Raw genomic sequence first — 23,347 nt, 5'->3', positions numbered from 1 at the left:
TTACAGGTATGATTTATTTGATCCATGCCTTATTATGGCATGAATATTAATCAATCAATAGAAGAGTTATGAGCATTATGAGTGCGTAAAACCATGAGCTTTTCCTCGAAAGTTTAACTTACTCAAAAATCATTACCAATGTCAGAAGGCAATGAAAATATTTCGCATCATATTTAAAAAAATTAAGTCTTTACTAAGCAATGAGAAACAAAATATAATAGTTTGTAATAAGATCATCGGTGGAAATAGTTACTTTAAAAAGAGTGTAAATAAAAACAAAGAAACGCAATAATGATTGATTTCAAACTCGTACACCTTTTGCTGACCCTTCAACTTTTTTTCAAAACTCCTGCCGCAACAAACGAAAGACAAATTGGTTTATCATCTTTAACAGGTAAAAAGTGAATTGTTTTTATTGTCATTTTAATAATTTTACGTGTAATTATTGTCCTAATTCACAGGATCTGCACTAAATCCTGACAACTTGATCGGTGCTATTAAACTAGCCAGTGTAAGTATCTCAAGTCGCTTTTGCCTAAATTTTCATTTTATCATGACATTTATTGTTTATTTTTTGCAGGGCTTAGGTAAAGTCGCTGGAGTTCCTAATGCCGTTATGGATACAACATACAAAGCTCTTGAAGCTTATTCACCAATTGTAGTGCCACAAGCAGGAGAGGATAAAAATGAACCTACAATAAGTCTTGATGATAAACAGTTGAAAAGTTATCTACCCCAAGAACGAGTCAATCAGTTAGTCAAAATGGCTGGCCTCGATTCACGTAATTATTTATTTTATCTCTGTCCCTCTGACCCAAGAAACCTTTTGTTGCCAATTTAAGATACTAAAACTGGTGCTCAAAATGACGATAATAACATTGATTTTCCTCTTTTTTCCTGTATAATGATTGATCGGTTGCTTGATTTTTATTTTTCCTGGTTTCATTTCAATGGTAATTTGGATTAATGTGCAACAGAAAACATAGATTGGAAACTATTTCGCTGTCCATTGACTTTGAATCAATTAAAAGCCATCGTGGTAAATCAGCAAAGCTCCTCGGCAGGCCTTTCCATCATGCCTATGGATTCTTACCTTTCTAAAATCACTCATAGCCTTGATCGTATTTCAGATTCCTATTTTCGGCGTATGGAGAAATACATGGACAGTGAGATGGATTTAGAAGATTTTATGGAACATGTAAAACAATTGGATCAAGTTGAAGAAGGATTAGTAGTTTTACCAGTAAGCATTAAATCAGGAGTTTTACAAAACCGCCCAGGATCTATAGTGCTTCTTTGCTTGGGTAAATTTCCTCCTGACAAAAAGTTAAGCGATCCAGCAGCTATTATGCCAACAATATTGATAGGAACTATTAACCATGCTTCACCTGTCCAATTAAAACCTGAACCAGTGACTTCAGCTCCAACATCAACATCAACGTCCAATACGTAAGAGAGAATAAATTTGTTCCCATGTAAACTCTTTTGTATCACACATTTGTCTATCTTTTCAGGCTGAATGAATCTCCAAGTGAACCAGTGGTAACAAATCCATCCATTATAGAGGTTGACGAATCACCTTTAGCTGAAGCTGATGTTCCAATCTTTGTCGGTAGTTCGGAAACTGCTAATAATCCAGCTTCAGTACCAGTAGACACAATAACATCCAGTCAATCATCGAGCTCAAGTTCAGCACAAGCTCAAGCAAAAGTGCAACCACAACCGCAGCCACAGTTCCAACCACAACCCTTTCCCGGACCACAAATGGTTTCCCATCTCCCACCACCTCGGCAAGGACGTCCAGGTCGCCCTCCACCACCAAATTTCCAACCAAGGCCACAGCCTCCTCCTTTCGATGGAAGGCAACCCTTTTCTCACCAACCAGGAAGACCGATTCCAAGGCCAAGAACAGAAGGATAAAGACAGATTCGGCTGGCAATTCCCTGACATTAGTTTAACAATGTACCATCAAAATGTTTAGCATGATCGACTTTAGAGTTAACAGCTAAATAATCTAGCGGAAACAAACGCTTCTTTTGGATTGAAATGGAACATTAATTTGATTACTTTTAATATCTTAAGTGATTCTTTAATGTCAACAAAAATAATTAAATTTAGTAATGTCTATTTACACTCAATTATAATTAAAACAATGCCCATCTTAAGATCACTTTGAAACTATCTCAGGTAAATAGTTGATATAAAGTTTGGGTAAATAGAGGGAACAAATTTAAATTACAATAAGATTAATACATTTTGGTGTTCAATACGACAACCATGAAACTTAAATCTATACACAACACTTTGAAATTCACAAAAGTTCAACGATCAATGTTTCCAAGTAAAAAATAGCCAGTGACGCTAATAGACGATAACATGAAATACTATAAATATTAGTTTAACCAAGCTGGCAACAATAAGACAATCTAATCATTTTTAAACAGCTTCCCATAACTCGGTGCAATTAAAGTTTTACAACCAAGTATCATGGTTTATTATTTAAAGCTGTGAATGGAACAATCTTGAGGGTTAATTTAGTTTTGTTGGACATGAGTTGGTTAACTTGAATAACTGAAGCCTCGGTCACATCGATGCCATCAATTTCAATCAATCGATCACCAATCTCGAGCAATCCTTGGTACACCTTTTCCCCATTAGAGTCAATCCTTGAGATGAAAATACCTGTTGCAAAATTAAACACCAACAAAACTATTAGTTATCTGAATAATTAAAAGTAAAAAAGTGTAATTAATTGTACAAGTGACAAACCTTTAATATTATTTACAGTTCCTCGAGCAACAAAAAAGCCAAAAGGTTTACCCTGAGGCCGATGAATTTCAACAATTTTCATGTAATCACCCGGCGTTGATACAATTGAACCGAAAACTGTTTCTTCTTTCATTGATTGTTTAGGCAACATCTTATCATCTTCATATCGATTGACTTTGGATCCTCTGTAATAAAAGTAAAAAACAAATTAATCAATAAACTAATTACAATTTAAGGCCAAGAAATGCAAGATAAAAGAAAGCATAAAATAATGGCCATTTGATGAATCAAATCAAGTAAATAAAAAAGTAATTGTTAGGAAATTCGCTATTACAATAATCTGATTTAACAATTACTTTTTTCTTCTGTAACTCAAATAATGATTATATTATAATTTAAGCCGGAAACTGGACTCAATTTGGACAGGAAACAGATAATTATTCTGAACAACAACAGTCAAGGTAAACATAAGACGTTGAAAGACTTGAAAAATGATTCGTATTACATGTAATCATTTGTTTTTCAATTGTTGTGTTTTTCACCCTCAAAAAAGTATCGTAAGTGAAAGCTTAATATAAAGGTGAAAATGATGATTACGATGGGTTAGGTTTTTAAAGCCATTAAACTGATTATTGCCTCAATATATTATCATGGTTGAAATTTTGGCGATGAAAAAAAAGTGCGACAAAATAATGTCTAATCTTGTTTTTCATCCTCAAAACTGCAACTCTGATTGACTGGTTATTAATGTTTTTTTTATACTCTTTTCATACTCAACTTATTACATCAAATGTGCTAAACGACATTAAATGTAATTTTCCCACCAACAACTTGGCAAATTTGATTATCGTTAATCAATTAACTCTGTCTTCAACCCATTGTCTAAAATATTGTCATGCAATAAATTATCAAAATCATTATCAAGTATAACTGCTTCATCTGTCAAAATAAAATATTTTATAACATTATGAGGCATCAAGATGATTTGAAACAAGAGACAATTGAAAGGGTAAGATGTTGTTGTGAAAGTTAATTATCTGTTTATCTTTATATTTTGTCAGGTAAATTACCAACCTTGGATCTGATTTGGTTCGAGTAACGTCCACCTTAACTTTAACCTTACGCTTGCTTCGTCGAAGGCTTAACCTATTCTTAAAGGCTCGGACGAAGGATGATGATGACGATGACTTTGTTTGCAAGGATTTTGATCCTGATGACTGAATTGGTAGGGAAACAGGTTCAACATTTTCTTGATTATTGATTGTACAACCGGATTCAATTAGGGTGCGAGTTGAATTAAACTGATTGGTAACTTGATTATTACCATTGAGATCATTAAAAGGTCTTGCTGATGATAAGGCTGGTGTGGAGACAGCAGATTTAATTAAGGTACCTTTACCTTGAATGTTAGTCTGTCGATGTTTATCAATCTTTTCAACGCTAAATGTTCTGGAAATTACATGAGTTAAAGAGAAAAATTTTGATAAAAAGGATCGAGATGATGACGATGTTGTTGATGACGGTGAAGGTGATAGATTTGATGGTGATTTATCTTTATGCTTGGATTTTGTTCCACCTCGAACCTTTGAATCTGTAAAACTAGTATTTTCCAATGATGGAGTTAATAGTGATACCAATGGTGAACTGGTTGATGATGATAATGACATTGGGGATCCATTGGATTCATTTGCTTTTGATTTTGTGTTAAGAATTGAATCATCTTTGGATAATAATTTAATTTCATCATTGTAACTGATTGGAGTTGATGGTGTTAAAGTAGCACTTTTCAGTGATTTAATTGATCGTGTTTTATTAACTGTTGCATATTCCTCTGTCGACCTTACATTGGCTCTGGATATGATCGGCATTGTGATTGGGTTTGGGTAAACTTGATCAGGTTTAAGATCGCTAGCTTTTGCGTTTTTGGCAGTCACTTGATTGGAGGCATTTTTATCATTCTCATTGGGTAATGTTGCAGATGAATTACCATTAACGTTAATTTCGTTAATTATTGGTGAAGGTTTATTATTGATTTTATTGTCTACTTGATCATAAGATTCTGATGGAAAGCTAACTGGTTTGTTGAATGGTAAAAAAGTTGGTCTATTGATTGGTGTTGATGATGAATTTGATGATGCTAAATGGTTTTGATGAATGGAATCCGATTTTTTCAACAATCGTTGATTACCTTGATTTGTTTCTGAAGGTGAGGTATATAAAGGAGGTGATAATAATGATGAAGAAGATGAAAGTGATGGTTTACACAATGAGCTTGAATTAAGACCAGGAAGATGATTTTGATGGTTGTACGGTTGCAAGGTTGACCGTTGGACTTGATGGTAATTTTTTTGCTTCTGATTGAGACTTGATGATGTCGATGAGGTTGACAAACGACCATTTTTGTAATTACTATTACCAGCAAACGATGATGTATAAGTTGGCCGTCGAACCATGTTTACTTTACTATTGATTGGACTATTGGTGGATGAATTTTGACTAATGTCACTTAAATCGTTATTGCTGTCAGCGCTGTTGCCATTTCCATTAGAGACACGTTTAGAAGAGTCCAATGGTGAAATCAGATCAACAGGTTGGCTCAAGATTGAATTGTAATTTTGATAATCGACAAAATATCTCGAGTCTCTGGTAAGACGAATATTGGAAGGGTAAATTGTTTCATAAAGATGATCTTTTGCAGTTATTGGTTTAGTAACTGAAACAGGAACATTTGGTTTAGATGAGTTTTGCTGAATTTTAGGAACCAATGTTGAGGCTGTCGATGATAGTGATGTTGAAGTTGGTGGTGGAGGTGGTTGTTGTGTTGGCCGAGGTATAGTTGATAATGGAGGCGGTAAAGGTTTGATCACATTTACCTGACCAGATTTATTGGAGAATCTATCATTAGATGAACAGTTTCCATTGAATTTACGATTATTATTGCTATTGCCATTACTAGGAATGCAAGTTTTGTTAGTGAAACCAAGTAATTGTGGCTTGTGAATTGGATGGTAATTTTCCGGTGATTCTAATGAATTAGGATGATTGGAGGAATCGTATGATCCATCATCATCTTCGTTTACTTGTTCAGTTTCAGAATCGTCATCATCAATACCAATAATCTCATTATCTCCATCCATTTGGTCTTCTTCATTTGCTGAATCACTATTAATCACATGTGCAACACAAGCAAAAGCTGAAATCATGGAATCAGTTGATTCAAATGGATCAATTGAACTTATCAAATCAATTTTAGGCCAATTTCTACAAGGATGATGACTGGTATTATTTTTATTAACATGATGATTATTATGGTGAAGATGGTTATGGTTTTTCACTGAAGTTGATGGTGAACAAGATGATGAAACGTTTACACAATTATTCATTTTATCTTTTCCAACATTGTGAACACCATTAGTGTTGACATTGATCTTGTTAACATAGTTACTATTGTTTAACTGGCTGTAATGGAGCCCTTTGCAGTCGCTAACTTTAGATCCTTGAGTTTCACTTTTTTCTAATCCATTTGATTCTAAAGTTGTTTTAACTTTAATACTTGTGATTGGCGAGGAACCCCAAGTTTCTGGATCAGATGAATCAGAAAGAGATAATGAGGTAGGAATAGAGCGTCGATTTGGAGCCATTTGACAGTAATGTAAAGTACGATCCAAGTCGACCACTGGAGATGTCTGTTGATAAGGACAACAACAGCAACAGTTTTGACGAGAGCAAAATTTGTTGTTGTTAGAGTGACAAATAAAATTACAGTTGATCTTACACTTATTCAATTGATTGTCATTGGGAGACTTGGTGGATTCACTATTTAACCGGTTATTACACTTGTTACTGTTGTTGTTATTACAGTTGTTAACAGTAGAAAGTTGAATAAATATTTTACCATTAACAGGTTGTCTGCTTAGATTTCCCTTGCAAACTGTTGAAGTTTCAACTGTTAGGTTTGAAAAACCGTGCTTTCCAACCGAAACAGCTACAGCAGCGCCATCAACGTCTACCTTTACATTATACACTCTATCATCAACATGCAAGTTACTTTTATGTTTATAATTGGGATTATCAATATTTCCAGATTCATAGTGATTAACATAATAACCAGAAAGATGGTCGTTGGCCAACAAAGGATCTTTAGATGATGATGAGTCTGGTGAAGTAAACAATTGACCATGATAATGGCGATTTTGATGCTTATACATCAAACCATCATCATTTTTACCATTCCATCCATTTTGACCATCCATAGTGCTGATAAAGAACCTTGATGATGCTAGGTGGTCCTAGAGCCAAAAAAGAAAGAAGATGATGAAAAAGATGAAGTAAAGGTAAAAAGTCTTAGGTAAGTCATCACGAAATTTTGCTCTGTTTGCTTGCTATACTTTAACACTAATACATTGCCTTTCTATTTCTCTATTTTTTGCCGGTTTCTATGCCCCAGGCCTCAAGAAGATAAATAATAAGGCCAAGACGTTTTCTTTTCATCTTTATCATCATCATCTTCGCCATCTTCTTGCTCATCATTTGGCCTAATACCTTTCACTATCAACTGTTTTTACCGGTTCCCGGATCTGCTTTCTTCTCTTTCCTTTCCTTCTCTTCTCTCTGTCCATGACCCTCTTATGAAACCTTTGACTTTCTACCTGTTCATCCAAGTCTACTTGCCGCCTAATCTTTATTTTATGAATTGTTTAGCAATCCAAATATTTCAATTCCATTGAAAACGTTCCCCAATCATGCAAAAATCAAGACATCAGGTATTATCATTATGCTGCGCTAAGCTTTATAACTTGATGCAATATTTACCTAATTTGATCTCACTTTTCACTCAACTCTTCCAAACACAACTTTACTCGGTGAAAAAGCTTCCAAATTTTACCTTGAAATATTAACCATAATCAACTTTTATTACAGTTATCATTCGATATTTGATCATCAATCTGTATTTACCCATCCGTATTAACATTTCATCCTTTTTCACTATTAACCTGCCTTTAATGCAAACGCTAAACAATGAATGCAATATTCAATAATATTACTTCAGTATTAATAGACATTTTATTTTCCATTATTGCTTTTCAGGTAAAATAATATTTATGAACCAGAATTGCGGCACAAATAAATGGAATGAAAAAAACTCAGATTACCCCACCTTGGCTATAATATGAACACTTACTGAAAGTAAATCAATTTAAAAACAGTTTAGACGGAGAATCATCAAAAGATGGCAAAAAACCACTAAAAATACTCGACAAAAACGAGAGACAAGTCAAACAGAAACTGTATTCTTGATGTAAATTGTTTCAAAAAGATAAATTAAAACAGATACAATTTTAAAAGCAGAAAGTAAAACAATTAGCTCAAATTATTTTGGTTAAATTAGTTGCCTTAATTAAGATGGGATCAACGAAAAAAAAGACAGCTAATGAAAGGACAGACAACAAGCAACAAAAAAAGTGAACAATCGCAAGATTGATGATTAACAAGGAAAAGTTGGATCAACTCTTCCTTAATCAATGTTTGGGTCAACAGTTAACACTTTCCCGTTTGTTATAAACACCAACCACGCACATTTAAAATGGTATTACATGTAAATTGCAGCAACTAATCAACATCAACAACAGTTAATCACAACCAGCACCATTACAATGATGATCACTCTGATTGAGATCACTCAGATTAAGATCAATGTTACATTCCCACGATTTAAATCCATGTTGTTACCTTGATTAACAGTACGGTCTTTCAACAGATGAATAACAATTCAGAGTTATTAGAAACGCCAACCTCAAAAGTAATACCAACATCACAAAAATGAATGTAAAATGAATGTGAAAGTGAAAAGTGAAAGCAATTTGTAATATTTACATTCATCTGTTCAATTTAAATCTGATCATTTGATAAATCACAATCTAATAATAGTCATTTAAGATGAGGATAAAGTATGCTTATTAACTGTATCAAGGTTAATTGTGAAAAGGCAACAATTAAAACCAATGAAGGTTAAATTATGAACATTTCAACCTTGATTGGGTGTGAATGTGTAAAGGTTTGAAAACAAATGTACTTTTGGTTGGTTTACCATAATAAATAATCATCATTTGTAACCAAATCCAATTGTAATGGCATAATTAATTGATCAATAATCAATTAAACACGATACTCTAATGAAAAGTACAAAACTGACCTCAAATTTTCTTCTCAATTCGGTTTACGAATCTGCCTTTTCCCATTGAAACTCATGTTGAATCAGCTTTCAAATTACAAATGCAAATCTCACCAAAATTTACTAATCATTGTATCACTTGATGAACTAAAATTAAATGAAAATTCATGAAATTATCTCAATTAGTTTCCATAAAAATCAAAAAAATCCAAATTCTTGTTCAATTTTCTCATCAGATGTCAATCGTTATGACACTTCAACCAGAAATTTTTGGGTTAATCTCTGGTCATTTTATGCTAAGAATACTAATTTTGAATGAATTTTCAGATAAAATTAACAAATTATTGAAGATAAGAGTTGAGTCTTGAACTGAACTGAACATGAGAATAAATTCGTGTAATAAAAATTCTGGTTAATCTGGTTGAACCGTTTTCTGTCAATGGAAACATTTAAAGTAGCTTTTGGTATTGTTACACTAAATCAAGGTTTAACCTTAAGTTGTTGTCTCATTGTTGATCATTATTATATCATTTTAATAGAAATTTAAATTTAGTTATTTGATCTATTCAATCTAATGCACACACAAATGTATTGTTTATGATTATCCTTGATTTAATTGTATTTTTAATTGTTAATGTTTTTTCTGTGTCATTTTTCAATTCAATAAACACTTTGTTTACCGTTTTGATTTTGCTTGCAAGTTAACCTCAATACATATTGTAATAACCTGTACAAATCAATTGAAAGTCAATTGAAACCTTTAAGTAAACCAATAGTAATTAATATCACAATTTATCATTGAGATTTTAACTTGAATTACAATATTAATTTACCTTCATCATTTATTAATTATCAACAGCTAAACAGTAAAACACACCTAAATCATTTACAGAATCACCTTGGAACTAAAAATTGGATCCAGAAAATTTTCCAATCAGTTTTGATGGTGAATTGAAATGTAATCTTTGCTGTTTTTTTCAACGAGAAATGATTGTTAGGGAATAGCATGAGAATGGATCAAATTGTCATTAATTGATTTGATAATTGTCTTTTGATGGACAACAATAATGGCTATGATTAACCATTAAGCTTTGACGGAAAAGATTTCAATGTTGTCTGCAAAGAAATTACTGAAAGAGTTTGTAGAGATTTCAAGATTCATTGTTTTCCTGCACATTTCTGGTGGATTCAATGGTGAGATGGGAAATGAAGACAAAAAGAGTCACCAAAAATTGAACTTGAATGGAGACTAATTTAAAGCAATTAGTGTTCATCAGTAATCAAAAAATGGTTAACCTTCAGCTTTTCATTGTTATTATTATGTGAAACATGTTTACATCGTTACATGACAAAGTTAAGATAGCAGAAGACAGAAGGAAAAGTAATAACAATAATCATGAACAGTTGAATGTTTTTTAAATTTTTGTTTTGTTTTTGAGTCTTTTTTGCCTTGTTTTAGCTTTTATTGTTTCCAGAATAACATAAACTCAGTTGCAAAATTATAGATACACTTGTTTTTTTATATTATTTGAAAAATGATTGAGTTATTGTTGATTTGAATTAAATAGCTTGATAAGGATTAAGATAATGAATAGATTGATGTATAAAAATTATGAAAAAATTATTTGAAAATTGCGCAATTTTAATTATTCGAAAATCCAGGGTTGCAAAATTATAAATACACTTTATAAAATTGGATTTAATAGTGAGTTTGGGCTCCATTTAGAGTTGCAACTTCGAAAAGCCGATTGTTCATGCTTTCGATGAGTTTTTGCAATAATTCTGGTTCAAGATTATACCATGCATTTTCGATCGCAGTCCATAATTCAGCCACTGAACTGTATTGCTTATTAGCAGGGTAAACTTTTCTAACCATTGCTGCCCACAGGTTTTCAATCGGGTTTAAATCTGGGCTACAGGCAGGCCAATCGAGTGTTTTGATTGCATTTTCATTAAAAAACTTTTTCGTGTAGTTTGATACGTGAATTCGAGCATTATCTTGCTGAAAAATCCATTCACTCCCAGCATTATTCTTAGCATTTGGCAGTAGATTATCTTTGAGCACAGCGACATAATTTTCTGAATTCATTGATGAGGTAATTCTTGCAATAGGCAAAACACCATTAAAACTGAAAGCACCCCAAACCATGACAGTTCCGCCACCGAAATTCCGCTTTGAAAAGATTCTTTTATCGTCCCCTATTTTATGCCAATAGCAAGTCGAACCATCAGGTCCATCGAGATTGAACTTTTTTTCATCAGAAAAAATCACAGATAACCACTCATTGTTCCATGTTATGTACTTTTTAGCAAAATCCAATCTTTTTACCTTATGCAATTCCGTTAATCGAGGTTTAACAGTCATTGAGCAATATTCATAAAGGTTAGTTGAATTTATTGTCCGCAAAACAGTCCATTTTGACACAGGTAATTGCAATTCCGATAAAATTTTCCTTGCAGATGAACCAGGCTGTTCCACTTGTTTCATAATTGCTCTTTTGTCCCGATCAGATAGAGATGAACGTCGACCAGATCGAATATTTTCACCATAATTCTCCCCCAATTTAAGATAATGTTGCACAACGGTATGACTTCTTCCTATTTCAGCAGCAATTTTCCTTAAAGATAGTCCCTGTTTATGAAGAGCATCGATTTGGCCTTTTTCATAAGCATTTAATTCACATCCACGAGGCATAATTAAACTTTAATTGCTACACTAATTAAAAACACAAAAACACGAAAAATCTGCAACTTGCAATGAAAAAATACTAAAACAAAGTTCAGATTCTGAATGAACGCAAAAAACTGACCTAAAAACTCTGTTTCTGTCCCTAAAATGCATTTGGTTCTCACAATTAGTTAATTAAAAACATCTGTATTTATAATTCTGCTCCTTAGCAAAAGCCGCATTTAATCCAATTGTAAAAATTCTAATCATTCTAACTTCTAGATTTAGCCCAAAACTTAAGATTAACCCTTTCTCACACAGATTAACATAATCCCATTGAAAAAAGAGAAGAAAGTTTGCCACAATTAACTTATTTTATTGAAATTTAGGTGTATCTATAATTTTGCAACTGAGTTTAGAAAGGCCTGATGAAATTGCCTGGCTTTTTGTTCAGACTAATGAAAAATCTGATAATTTTGTTGTGGTTTTAGTTGGAAAAATCTGAATGTTTTGCAAAGAAAAATGTTTCTTTTTTCATTTCTTTGACAAAAAAGGTAATAATAGACGTTGAGAGATTACTTTAGGTAGGTGTGTGACCTTAAGAGGTGAATAGTAAATGCCCAGGTTCGAGGGTCCAAGATGTGTCAGGGTCTGGGCGAGGATGATAATGATGATGAAGGTAAGATGAAGAATCAAAGAGGAAAGTTGAGATGTCAAGACCATTTTTCAGGCCTAAAGGCGACTAAAGACTTACTCATTGAGAGTCAAGACTCAAGCCCAGGGAAACCTTTTTCTTGTCCGACCTTTTCAGGCCATCTTTTTTTTCTCGGGCAAAAGTAATATCTCTCTTTGTGTAACCTGTTTTTTTTGCTTAACTTTTGGTATTTAGCCAACACTGGCTTCACCCAGCAACAAGACAAGTAACCAATGAATTTACTTGAAGTGATTGTCCCAAGGCTTGAGGTTGGTGAGTGTGTGAAGAGTCGTTAGGTAAAGGCCCAACTCATAAACTTGGCTCATCTTAAACAGCAGCAACATCATTAATCTTATTAATAACAGTTGATGAAACAATCTAATTTGTATACAATGTTATAATCATTTGGCCCAATTAAACCGGAAAACGAAGCAATTTACCAAACAAAATTTACTTTCGCATTTAAATATTTTCTGGTCAACATTTACATTCGAAGTTCATTTTTCATGCAAAATGGCAACAAAAGGCATCTCAATTCAGTCTTTATAATCAAACCAAATAAACTTACATTCATTTGATTATTTTACACCATTAACAGCTTACATTGAATATCGGTGTCTAAACTATTACAGATTCGATCTGATCATGATAAAGATTCACATTTTAAACCTTTTAAGCAAACTGTTTGAGCTTCATCTGGTCACTTCCAACCTTAGATGAAGCTGAAACAATGATGAGTTTTCCAGTTGAATTTGATTGCATCCAAGTGGTTTGATTTTACTTGGACATTACATTAGTCGATACAAAGAGACACTTTTATTGGCGCTACTTCAAGCGGCTGTAAAGATTGAAAGACTGTTTGATTGAGCAAATTGAATGAAGATGGAAAGATTTCCAGATTAACTTTTAATTAATTATGGATGATTAGACAATTGGGACAAAGTGATTGTGAACCGGGAAAATTGAAAGGTTGATAAAGATTAAATTGTTAACATTTCATCATTAAACTCAAAGGTAAATATAATGTACACAATTGCTCGTGTTCAATTGAATTTGATTTTAACAGCCATTTGATTAGTACTAACTCCATAATGATCATCATTCAGTGCGATGGACCAAACAGATTCAATCAAATGTAATCATCAATTGATGGTTAATCAAAACAGAAGAGATAATAGAAATCAATTCTTCAATAGTTCAATTGCTATTTATTTTTAATCAAATCAATTGTCTTTGAATAATAATCTTGATTTGATGGACACAGCAAAAGCCAAATGATTTACAATTATTACCAAGACAATTGTAAAACAGTGACAATTATGAATGTAAACAAAGTAAAGGAAGATGCAAAGTTGACTTGAATCACAATTGAAAGTTGCCGGTAAAAACTGCATTTAACCTTATTTCCGTTGTTACCTTTAATTTTTTGCTTCTTCACTCATTATACTAATCATTATTATTAACATCATTATTATCATTTCAATTGAGTAATGAGTGAAAGGAGTTGAAACAAAGTGAATGGCAGTAGAAAGGGTTTGCAAAAAAAGAGTCAAGATTTTGCTTTGTTTTTTTGTCAATACAAAAAGCGAGTAAAAAGTCAACTACAAATTATAAGGAAGTTATTCACTTTGGTCTACTGTACTAACTAACCTTTCATGAAAACTGTAAATTAGATGAATCAATTAATAGAGAAAGGTAAATTAACAGTTGAATTGTTCAATCAAAAAACAGTTATTTAAATTGTAGGGCTCAAGTTGATAGAGCAACATTTCAGGTAAACATCTAAAGACATGTAAAGTACAAACAATAGAGGTTGAAGACGCAATGTAAACGTTGACTTGATCACAATAGACATTTGGGTTGACATTGGGTTGACATTTGGTCAATTGGTTTGTCGATTTGTATTTAAATTTCTGTAGTTAAGTGGCGTTAAATCAGTGTAACATTGAAGCTTTTGTAATCCATTGACATGTTGTTGTGGTTGAATATCACTTGGTTTTTGGGTTGACATTTTGTTTTCATCAATCTAAATTACTGGCACAATGAAAGTTAAAGATGATGGAAGACAAATAATAACATGTTTAATTAGATTGATTAATTGTGCGGAAATGAACTTGTTTAAGTTGGTTTATGAAATTGACAAAAGCCTCAAATTAACAATTAAAACATTTACCTTACAATTAGCATGTAGCTTTTGTCGCTGTTACTGCTGCTAGTTGCTATTGGTAACTAATGTGTCTTTACCGTTGATTTTTTTTGGGTTTTCATTTTGTTTGTCCGTTTGTTTCATTAGTGTTAATGTTATTGTCAATATTGTCAAGTTAATGAGACGATTATAAACTGATTGTTGTTATAAAGTAACCATTAATTTGGTAACAATTAACAATCAATATAAATCTGATTCCAATTTGATCTTTGTTTTGCTTCTGGCTTTTGTTTTTTTGTGAGTCTGTTTTGTCTTTTCCCTGTTACCTTACAATTGGTAGCAAAAAATAAGCTAAATCAACATTAGACTCAAATTAAGCAAATCAATACTAATGGTAATAATAATGGTGGTAATAATGGTAATCAAGTTAAAAAGGAGATTCAATTAATTGAAGCAAATCAAGGATTATTAATCAAGTGAGTCAAAGAGTGTTAAATGTCTGTTAAATGTTTCAATCAAACACTTGATTCTTGGTTATTCAACCAACCATCAAAATGGTCAACAAACAGTATTCAGAAGTCGGAATAATTTCAATAATCATTGAGATGGAAGTTGAAGAAAAAAATTAAACTTGTTCAATCAAAATAATCAACCAAATCTTTCAATTGTAATGTATATTATCCAACAATAAGCTGCGTTTGTATCCATATAGCCAACAATGAAATGATAGAGATGAATCTTTTTATTGTTCATCCACCAACCACCAAGCCTCAACAAATTCAATCAGCAAAACACTTTAAAGCTGATGACAGTTAACTTTCAGCAAAATTAATGTCTGATTATGTTGATTCTGATGGGGAACAATAATAGAAATGGTTTAAAACCGGAAAAGTATTAACTGTATCATACGCAAATGAATCTGGTTTTTGTGGTAACAATGAGTTGACCATCAGATGAATTGCATAGGTTCAATGATCAACTATTCACTGGCTTTTTTGTGTGTGAATTAATCAAAACCTGTTTTCATTGTACAATCAAATGAAACTCAGTAAATGAAAGATGAAAGGTTTACTATCAACAAGTCAATTTAGCAGCATTTATCATCACCATCAAGGTAATTTCATTATCATATGATTCTCAAGCTTTTACCTTTTTAAATGCATTTTGAGCGAGAAAAGGTTAGCTTTTGAATTAAGTTAATGAACGTTCATTTATTAATTTCAGGTCTCACAATTAGTTAATTGTGTCTTGATGTTTATTTTTACAGTTCAGGCCTTAATTTATTCACATGTTTAAACCATTTAACAGCAACATTTACTTTTGGTTTTGTTGTTTCCCTTAAATTTAGTTTGACTTTAATTTGGTTCGACAAGTGATTTGCTAATTGTTGAGACAACCTTTCTAATTCTCGATTGTAACATGATTGATTAAGGGTTATTGGCAGTGTGTTTGCTTCCAACTTCATTTGACCGATTTGAGTTGAACAAAGTCAATGAGTTGAGGCTTCTGATTATACAAAGTTAATCAGTAAACTTGTCACCAATAAATTAATTTCAATAGAGAGTTCACATCAGTCCATAATTAAATAATGGCAAAAGGGTCAGGTCAAGATGGCCTATTGTTTTCACTGTGAAAAATGATAATGATGATGACAATAATATACATAAATAATGATAATGCATGATGGAGATGATGAGAAGAGCCTTGATTACGTGAGAAAAATATAACATCAAGAAGAGGACGTTTTAATGGATCTTTTGTTTCTTTTTTTTCTGATTCATTTTCAAATTTATCAATCAACAATTGATGATGAATGAACAATGAATTCTGATGGGCTGTTGGTGTTGGGTGTATAGCCATCATCATTAATGAGTCAGGAGTCTTTCCTTTCGGTAAACTTGTGTCGTAAACAGCATCAGCATTTATTTAAACAGGTACTGCAAATTTACGGCAACCCAAAGCAACAGGCAACCTTTATAAGGTTAAAATGTAATAATGTTTGGTGTCATTGAGAATAATTATCCCTCTAATTCATTTGATCATTTACAAATCACCATTTGCAAGAGGAAAGTTAGATGAAAAAGATGATTTGTCTGTAACAACGCCAACAATAAATTAGAATCGAGTTCATTTTGCCAATCTCTAAGTCATCCGAGCTTCAATCAACGTTCAGAGTTGTCCGTTATTTTACATCAAATGATTCATTTGGATGGTGATGGCCTTTAAAAAGCATTTCTCCTCTTCGATGTCTTTATTGTTCGAATCAATTTGGATTGTTTCACTATTGGTTCCAAAAAAACTAATTTCCACTTTTTGAATACTAAATGTCAATGTCAATGTAAATGTAGTGTCGCTTTAGAGTCCAACCATCCAATTGTGATCAACCTTTTTCTCACGCAAACACGTTATCAATCATCTGACAATAGATTATTATTAAGCTTATAATCATTATTTCGTTATGATTAGAGTAAGGTTGACTTGATGAATGGCTTGAAATGCAAATTTGAATCCAACAGATTTCAAGTTGAAAGGGTTTTGAATTTTTTCCAATGAAAATACAAAGCAACTGGATACGATTAAAGTTGAAATTCAAGATGAATTAGAATATCTTTCCAATATTAAGTCCAAATAATTACATGATGATTTAATATCTATCGTTAAGGAAATAAAAGTTGAAAATGAAATGTTGTTAGAAAACTGTTATTGGGATTAAATAATGGCAAAAGAATGATGATGATAAGTAATCACAATGATTATGGTTGGTAAAGCAATAAGAATGGAGTTGGAAAAGGCTCGATTGATTGTTGTTTGTACTAATTTGTATTGTAAAAAAGGTGTTGATGAGGAGTTGTGCGTTACCAACAATTGATGGTCAAAATTCATGTTAAAAGTACAACTTGTTAACATTTATTTGCTCTTCCGCAGGTTGGTGGTAATAATAATAGATAATATTAATCATTCTAATATCATCTTTACCTGCATTACTATCAAAAGCAATTGTAAAAACCATGAAAGGAAATGTAGTTGAAAACGTCATCTTTTTATCCGTTTTTCTTCCTCCTTACTGCTCATCACCATCACCATAACCATCATCATCTTCAGCAGCATCATCACCAACTCCTTTTTATCATTTAAAACGCGTGCAGCACGTTATTGTTAATTTAAAAGATGAACGGGTCAATCGTTTTAAGCTCAACTTTCAAATGGTTGGTTATCTGGTTGAATAAACTCTCCAAGATTTTCATTTCGATTGCTTAATTTTCAATCTAAATCACAAACAAATCAAGAATTAGGAAGCAAATTATTAAAGCAAAATAAAAAAATATTACATTACCAATTGAAAATAATTTTTTTCAGGTGAAATTTGACTAACCAAGTAAAAAATTGCCAAAAGAGTTAACAACAGCAACTGTTGCTAGTGAAACATGTGTTGACGGTTCAAACGGTTCTTGAGTCGTTTTAAAAATTTAATAATAGTTAACTGTTTCCTATTAATCACCGTTAAATACATTATCAAATATTATAAGCATTATTTTTAAATATAAATGAACAAAATCAATTGATTAAGTAAAAAACGAATGTAAAATAAATTGAAAAAATGATGTTGACAAAAAAGCCGTTAACAATGATTTTGATTGGAGCTTGATTTTTGATTTTTTGAGGCGCCATTTTTAACTTTGGCAATTTTTTATTTTTGTTAATTATTCTGGTGTTGATTAATGTCAAACCAGAGTAAATAAGCTTTTTGCAATGATTGAATTTCTCTAATTTGTTCATACAAAGTCTTTGAGTTTACCATGTTTATAATTTATGCAGACAGTGAATCGACAAAAAACTAATTCCATAAATCACAAAAATGCAAATTCAACATTCAATGAGATTGTCTGAATTTGAGTTTTAAATGTCATTTCAATGGTTAAGTCCACAAATGTGATCATTTAAGCATGAAATTCAATTGTGTTGTTAATCAGACTCCGAAAGGTTAACAAAAGTCAATTTACTAATGTTGTATGAATTTATCATTCAACTTACTCTTCAATCAAGATGAACCCATTCAAATATAATTGAACATTGAATAAGATTAGATTCATAATTTTTGAGAATAAAAAATGAATAAAATTAAAACATTAAGATGCAAGTAAAAGAAGAGATGATTAAGTTGATTAACAGAATACAATAAAAAAGCAAAATACTCAATGATTGACCACAATTGACCATACAATTATAATGGCAACAGATAATAATCATAAAAATCATGAATATCGCAATAATAGTTACAATGGTAATCATCAGTTAATGGTCAATGTTGAATGATATCAGAATGATTTGTAAAGCGATTCAAACGTTTTCTCAATTTAACTCGATGATAACATTATGAATAAATTTCAAGATCAAATTGAATTAGTGGAACAATGATTAATAATGAATCAAATCGTTACCTCAAAGTAAACAATTAAAAATGGCCAACATCCAAATTGATTAAACCAAGTGTGTTAATCAAGGTAAAATAAATGAGCCAATTTGGCATTTGTCACCATCAAAAGTGGTTTCATTTGCGAGTCATTTTTTTGCTACCAAATTGTCATTGTTACTGTTGACAATTTGAAAGTACAATTAAATTTGATTGAAGTTGAGAGAAACGCAATTAATCCAACAATCAATCTGGTTTTCCTTTTTGGTTTGAATCAAAGGTGAACAAAATTAAAGTTGATAATAAATAATCAACCAATTACTAGGTTATCCAATTGCTACTGTTTCATTGATAGAGTTAGATGAAAATTGTTGATAAAACGTTATTCATTGAGATTAAAATGTAAGTTAGTCAATAACAAGGTTGATACAAAAAAGCATTTAAATTGTAATTTTAATGATGCTTCAATGTAACAATATCAAGTTTAAAAATGATAGCAATTAGCTTAATTGGTCTTCAAACAATGTTCAAACCCTTATCAAGAGCTTCATGTTCACAATGAATAGCACTTTTGAGATACTCTAAGCCATGTTTTTCATTCAATTTTTTCACTTCAAGTCTTGTTGACAGCAATCAAACATAGTATAATGATTAAGGAGTGAGGATTTGAGCCACTCGAATGATCTTTCCCTTTCCATGAGATCAAAGATCCATATGGCAATAGTAACTCAAGAAGCATGATGTAAGTTCAATTCAATTGAAAAGATTAAATAATTTTCCAACAGTTTGGATGATAATAAATCAGTATTGAAGCAAAAAAGGCCTGAAAAAAGCCTTGAGTATAAATTAAACCAAGATCAAGTTAGAACAGTTGTTAACCATGAAAATTTCAGCTTCATCATAACTCAAATATGTACGATTGTTAGCAAATAATTCAAATTATCGATCACTTGTGCTTACAAGTTACTCTTATGGTTGTTATGTTTACTATTAATAACACAAAAGATAATCCATCTTTTCAAATGATTTGTGATTCTTTGACTGATTTAGACTCAGCCATTTTAATTTAACAATTTTAACCAACTGTCAGAGGTGACTGAAACCTGGACAGTAATGAGACAACTTTGTGAAGCTTTTCAAGTTTGATCAACTCTTAAAGAGTTGAATTTGAACCTAAATTGTCTTTGATTTCACTTGGATTTCAATTTGTTAAATTGCCATTTGACTGTTGATATAAATTGAAAGTTGAAATAAAAAAGAGAAACCAAAAAATAAGAATCAACTTGTCTTGATGCTTCCCTATTGAGCCTCTACAGATTTATCGGTAAATAGTGTTGATAATTAGCTAATTAGACTTTTTACTTTTTAAATAGTTGATTGTTTCAAATTGGGATGATACAATACAATAATTTAAAATAAGCTCGTCAATCTAATCATCATTTTAAACGAGTGATTCAACAAAGCGAAACGATTCACAAAATGGAAACCTTTAGTGTGATTGATTGAAAAATGGTTGAGTTGAATTTGGTTAAAGTTAATCCACAGTGATTGACAGTGATACAAATTGATATCCAACTGGATATTAATGTAAATGAAATGAATGAAAAAAATGACTAGACTTGGTTAAATATTTGCAATAAAAGTGTACTTTTTTCAAGCAGATGAACCGGTTCATTGGGTTATTTTGTCATGGAGATGATGGTTATGGTGATGATGATTATTATTATAATGATTATGGGGATCAAATTGTATTACGAGTTGATTATCAAAGGAACCAAGCCTACTACTTTGGACTAGTCATTGTTATAGTTTATCAAAAATCTGAAACATTTATACGCTTTTACACGAACATTTCAATAACGAAACATTTTCTTGCAGTGAATTGTAACATATCAATGGTTAAGGTGTGCCAATGAATCACGATTTCACGTAGAGATTTTTCATCTTAATCATCATCATAATCTTCCCTTGTAATAATGAGATTGATGTTCATCTTGAATGATGATAGTGAAACTGATTAGAGGATTTAGCTTTTCATTTCATTGACCTTTTTTGGATGAGCTTTTTGTAAAATACATTTTCTGGTTTCATCTGTTTCCAAGATTGCATTTTGAATTTAAATTTCATCTAATTGTGTGCTAATTTGGGTTTGACTCTGGTTTATTGAGTGTGTAATTAGAAAAGATTTGGAAAAGATTTGGAAAGTCAGATTAAATTTGATGGTTCCTTTCAATTGGATGAACCTTGTAATCTGTTAAAGTATAGAATTGTGAATATCAATAGATTTGACCTGGAACCATTTTAATTAGAGTAAAACAATTGTTTTCAATTCACTTCTTCATTAGATCAGGTTAATTTAGAGGCTGGTTCAAACATTGGATTGGTGATATCAAAATGTTTTCAGTTTTTTTTGGGTTTAAACTCATTGGGTTCTTACCTTTTACTTATTTTAGCCAAAAATGTTTGCTTCATTTGTACTTGATTTGGGTTGACACTTATTAGCATGGGTTTAGATTGTGATAAACAGAACAGAAATCGTTTCAATTGTTGATCCAGTCAGATAGCCCACACAGTCTAATGAAAATGGGACACACATCATGATGGTAGAGCAAACACACAATACAAGTTACTTTGGTAGTGATCAACAAGTTAAATTTACAATGCTATCGGTTGTATTATAAATTATTGAAGTTGTTTTGTTCACAAGGAGTGGAGTAGACAATTGATTGCTACAGTTAATTTACTTAACAATGTGTTAACCATTCAAGTGAAGGAGACAATGACGATTCTTTTTCGATCAAAGCTAGTTCCTAGTGAAAACCATATGAAAATTACGGCTCTTAGGTAAAAAAATGCAAAAATAAATCATTATCACTGCAAATGTATCAGGAATGATTGTATTATGGTTAACAATAAAAATAGATTATACTTTCAATGTCAATTGCTTATCGTCCGACTGTGAGTTTTGATGAATAATCCAATCAATTTTGATTGCCAATCCATGACATGATACTGATAATGTACATGATACTCACAGGTTAATTAGCGATTCGAGTTAGACTGAATTTTAAAACCAATCTTAAAAAGCATATTTGAAATAATTTTGATTTAAATCTATTTAAAAATCGAATTCCATCTGAATTTTGGAAAATTAAAGACACTCAATCCATCCAAGCCAATTTCATTAAAGATGAACTGTTAAGTTTAAAATTGATTGTTTAGCCAACATACACTACAATAGAAATAGAAAATTAAAACAATGAATTAGTCAAAGGATTTTAATTGTGGATTGGTTGTACCGGAATCTATATCAATGTTTTTATCACTTGAATGAAGACCGATTTTCTCATTTTTTTGATTTTGTGAACAAATTTGGATATTTTGAAATAATTGAAGATGGCAGAAAAAAAACCTCAGCAAAGTGAAAAGAGACCAGAAGATTGTCCATGTACACCTGAGGAAGTTGCCATGTTGGAGCAAAAAGGTTTCAAGATCGGTGAAAAAATAAATTTTGGTAGCTTCTCAAAAGTGTACAGAGCCAAATTCAAAGGCAAAGATATAGCCGTTAAAGTGATTGATTTAACTAAAACATCTAATGAATACCGTTCCAAGTTTTTACCCAGAGAGATTCAAACTTTACAGAAATTAAAACATCCAAATATTGTCACAATTCACAAAATAATGACGATTAATAAAAAAATTTACATTTTTATGGATTTAGCTGAAGGTGGTGATATTTTGGATTACCTGAAAGCTCATGGAGCAATACAAGAACCTCAGGCCAAGGTTTGGTTCAAACAAGCAGCTGAGGCATTAAAGTAAATTTCTTTCATCATGTTTAACTTGAATCTTTCTTCCAGTCCTCTTGACTAAAATTATTTTCTCTTTCAAAGGTACATCCATGACCATGATGTTGCTCATCGGGATCTAAAATCAGAAAATATATTATTAGACAAATTCAAGAATGTTAAACTAACAGATTTCGGATTTTCAAGAGATTGCTTCGATCACCGTACAGGCAGAGGAGTTTTATCTGAAACCTATTGTGGCTCAGCAGCTTATGTAGCACCTGAAGTACTACGAAGTGTCCCATACAATCCAAGATTGTCTGACATTTGGTCTCTTGGAGTCGTTCTTTATGTAATGGTCAACAATATTCTTCCTTTTGATGATTCAGATTTAACCAAAATGATAACTCGACAAATCAATCGAAGCTGGAATTTTTCCTCCAAGGTAGAAGACAAGTTGTCAACCGAATTGAAAGATTTGATACGACAAATGTTAGAACCAGATGCCAATAAAAGACCAACCATAACTAAAGTCCTACGCCATCCATGGTTAAGAGACACAAGCGGGGTAACAGGAATCAGTTTAACAGCCAAAACCAGTAACGTGGTCGGTAAAAAGAAATAGATAAATCAAGTGTAAGAGAAACAAAAAAATCAATCACAAAACAATTAAATAACGGTTTCCATTAAAAACAAAAA

General features: G+C 31.8%; 3 protein-coding genes and 1 long non-coding RNA gene across 6 annotated transcripts; 3 read left to right on the top strand and 1 right to left on the bottom strand.

Moving 5' to 3' along the window:
- The first annotated feature begins 125 nt into the window (after positions 1-125).
- Positions 126-2,165, top strand: LOC107360487 (uncharacterized). The gene is made up of 5 exons (XM_015927158.3): positions 126-394; positions 462-511; positions 581-782; positions 978-1,449; positions 1,515-2,165. Exons 1-5 carry the CDS (start codon positions 292-294, stop codon positions 1,918-1,920), a joined length of 1,233 nt encoding a protein of 410 aa, XP_015782644.1. The 5' UTR covers positions 126-291; the 3' UTR covers positions 1,921-2,165.
- Positions 2,064-23,020, bottom strand: LOC107360486 (uncharacterized). Of its 3 annotated transcripts, XR_016199092.1 has the most exons (6): positions 22,877-23,020; positions 22,608-22,787; positions 21,896-22,092; positions 21,298-21,697; positions 17,426-17,715; positions 15,641-17,100 (listed from the first exon to the last, which is right to left on the bottom strand). XR_016199092.1 is itself a non-coding variant. In XM_089268201.1 (4 exons), the coding sequence occupies exons 2-4, from the start codon at positions 7,020-7,022 to the stop codon at positions 2,486-2,488; spliced, it is 3,561 nt and encodes a 1,186-aa protein (XP_089124327.1). In that variant the 5' UTR covers positions 7,023-7,058; positions 21,298-21,665; the 3' UTR covers positions 2,064-2,485. The 3 variants fall into 3 exon arrangements, 2 of the variants coding, with proteins under 2 accessions (XP_089124327.1, XP_025016201.1); XM_089268201.1 differs by lacking the exons at positions 15,641-17,100; positions 17,426-17,715; positions 21,896-22,092; positions 22,608-22,787; positions 22,877-23,020 and adding exons at positions 2,064-2,682; positions 2,770-2,954; positions 3,844-7,058 and having other exon boundaries at positions 21,298-21,665; XM_025160433.2 differs by lacking the exons at positions 15,641-17,100; positions 17,426-17,715; positions 21,298-21,697; ... (1 more) ...; positions 22,608-22,787; positions 22,877-23,020 and adding exons at positions 2,064-2,682; positions 2,770-2,954; positions 3,844-7,859.
- LOC149094181 (uncharacterized) lies at positions 6,975-8,130 on the top strand. The gene is made up of 3 exons (XR_016199093.1): positions 6,975-7,117; positions 7,217-7,532; positions 7,858-8,130. It is a non-coding gene; the product is annotated as an uncharacterized LOC149094181 (long non-coding RNA).
- Positions 22,210-23,347, top strand: LOC107360488 (testis-specific serine/threonine-protein kinase 3-like). Its single transcript, XM_015927159.3, has 2 exons — positions 22,210-22,678; positions 22,754-23,347. Exons 1-2 carry the CDS (start codon positions 22,257-22,259, stop codon positions 23,271-23,273), a joined length of 942 nt encoding a protein of 313 aa, XP_015782645.1. The 5' UTR covers positions 22,210-22,256; the 3' UTR covers positions 23,274-23,347.

Source organism: Tetranychus urticae, chromosome 2, assembly GCF_039701765.1.
Source record: "Tetranychus urticae isolate SD_2017Ah chromosome 2, NJAU_TeUrti_SD_1.0, whole genome shotgun sequence".
Lineage (NCBI taxonomy): Eukaryota > Metazoa > Arthropoda > Arachnida > Trombidiformes > Tetranychidae > Tetranychus > Tetranychus urticae.
Note: the sequence above shows the minus strand (reverse complement) of the source record. Positions and strands in the feature narration are given on the sequence as shown.

Excerpts from the sequence above, each read along its gene's own strand:
- LOC107360486 (XM_089268201.1), bottom strand. The coding sequence starts at position 7,022 with ATGGATGGTCAAAATGGATGGAATGGTAAAAATGATGATGGTTTGATG. Across the intron at positions 2,955-3,843 it reads CGAACCAAATCAGATCCAAG|AGGATCCAAAGTCAATCGAT; the intron begins GTTGGTAATTTA and ends CTTTTATTACAG. Across the intron at positions 2,683-2,769 it reads AACTGTAAATAATATTAAAG|GTATTTTCATCTCAAGGATT; the intron begins GTTTGTCACTTG and ends ATTTTGCAACAG.
- LOC107360488 (XM_015927159.3), top strand. The coding sequence starts at position 22,257 with ATGGCAGAAAAAAAACCTCAGCAAAGTGAAAAGAGACCAGAAGATTGT. Across the intron at positions 22,679-22,753 it reads CAAGCAGCTGAGGCATTAAA|GTACATCCATGACCATGATG; the intron begins GTAAATTTCTTT and ends TCTCTTTCAAAG.
- LOC107360487 (XM_015927158.3), top strand. The coding sequence starts at position 292 with ATGATTGATTTCAAACTCGTACACCTTTTGCTGACCCTTCAACTTTTT. Across the intron at positions 395-461 it reads TGGTTTATCATCTTTAACAG|GATCTGCACTAAATCCTGAC; the intron begins GTAAAAAGTGAA and ends CCTAATTCACAG. Across the intron at positions 1,450-1,514 it reads TCAACATCAACGTCCAATAC|GCTGAATGAATCTCCAAGTG; the intron begins GTAAGAGAGAAT and ends CTATCTTTTCAG.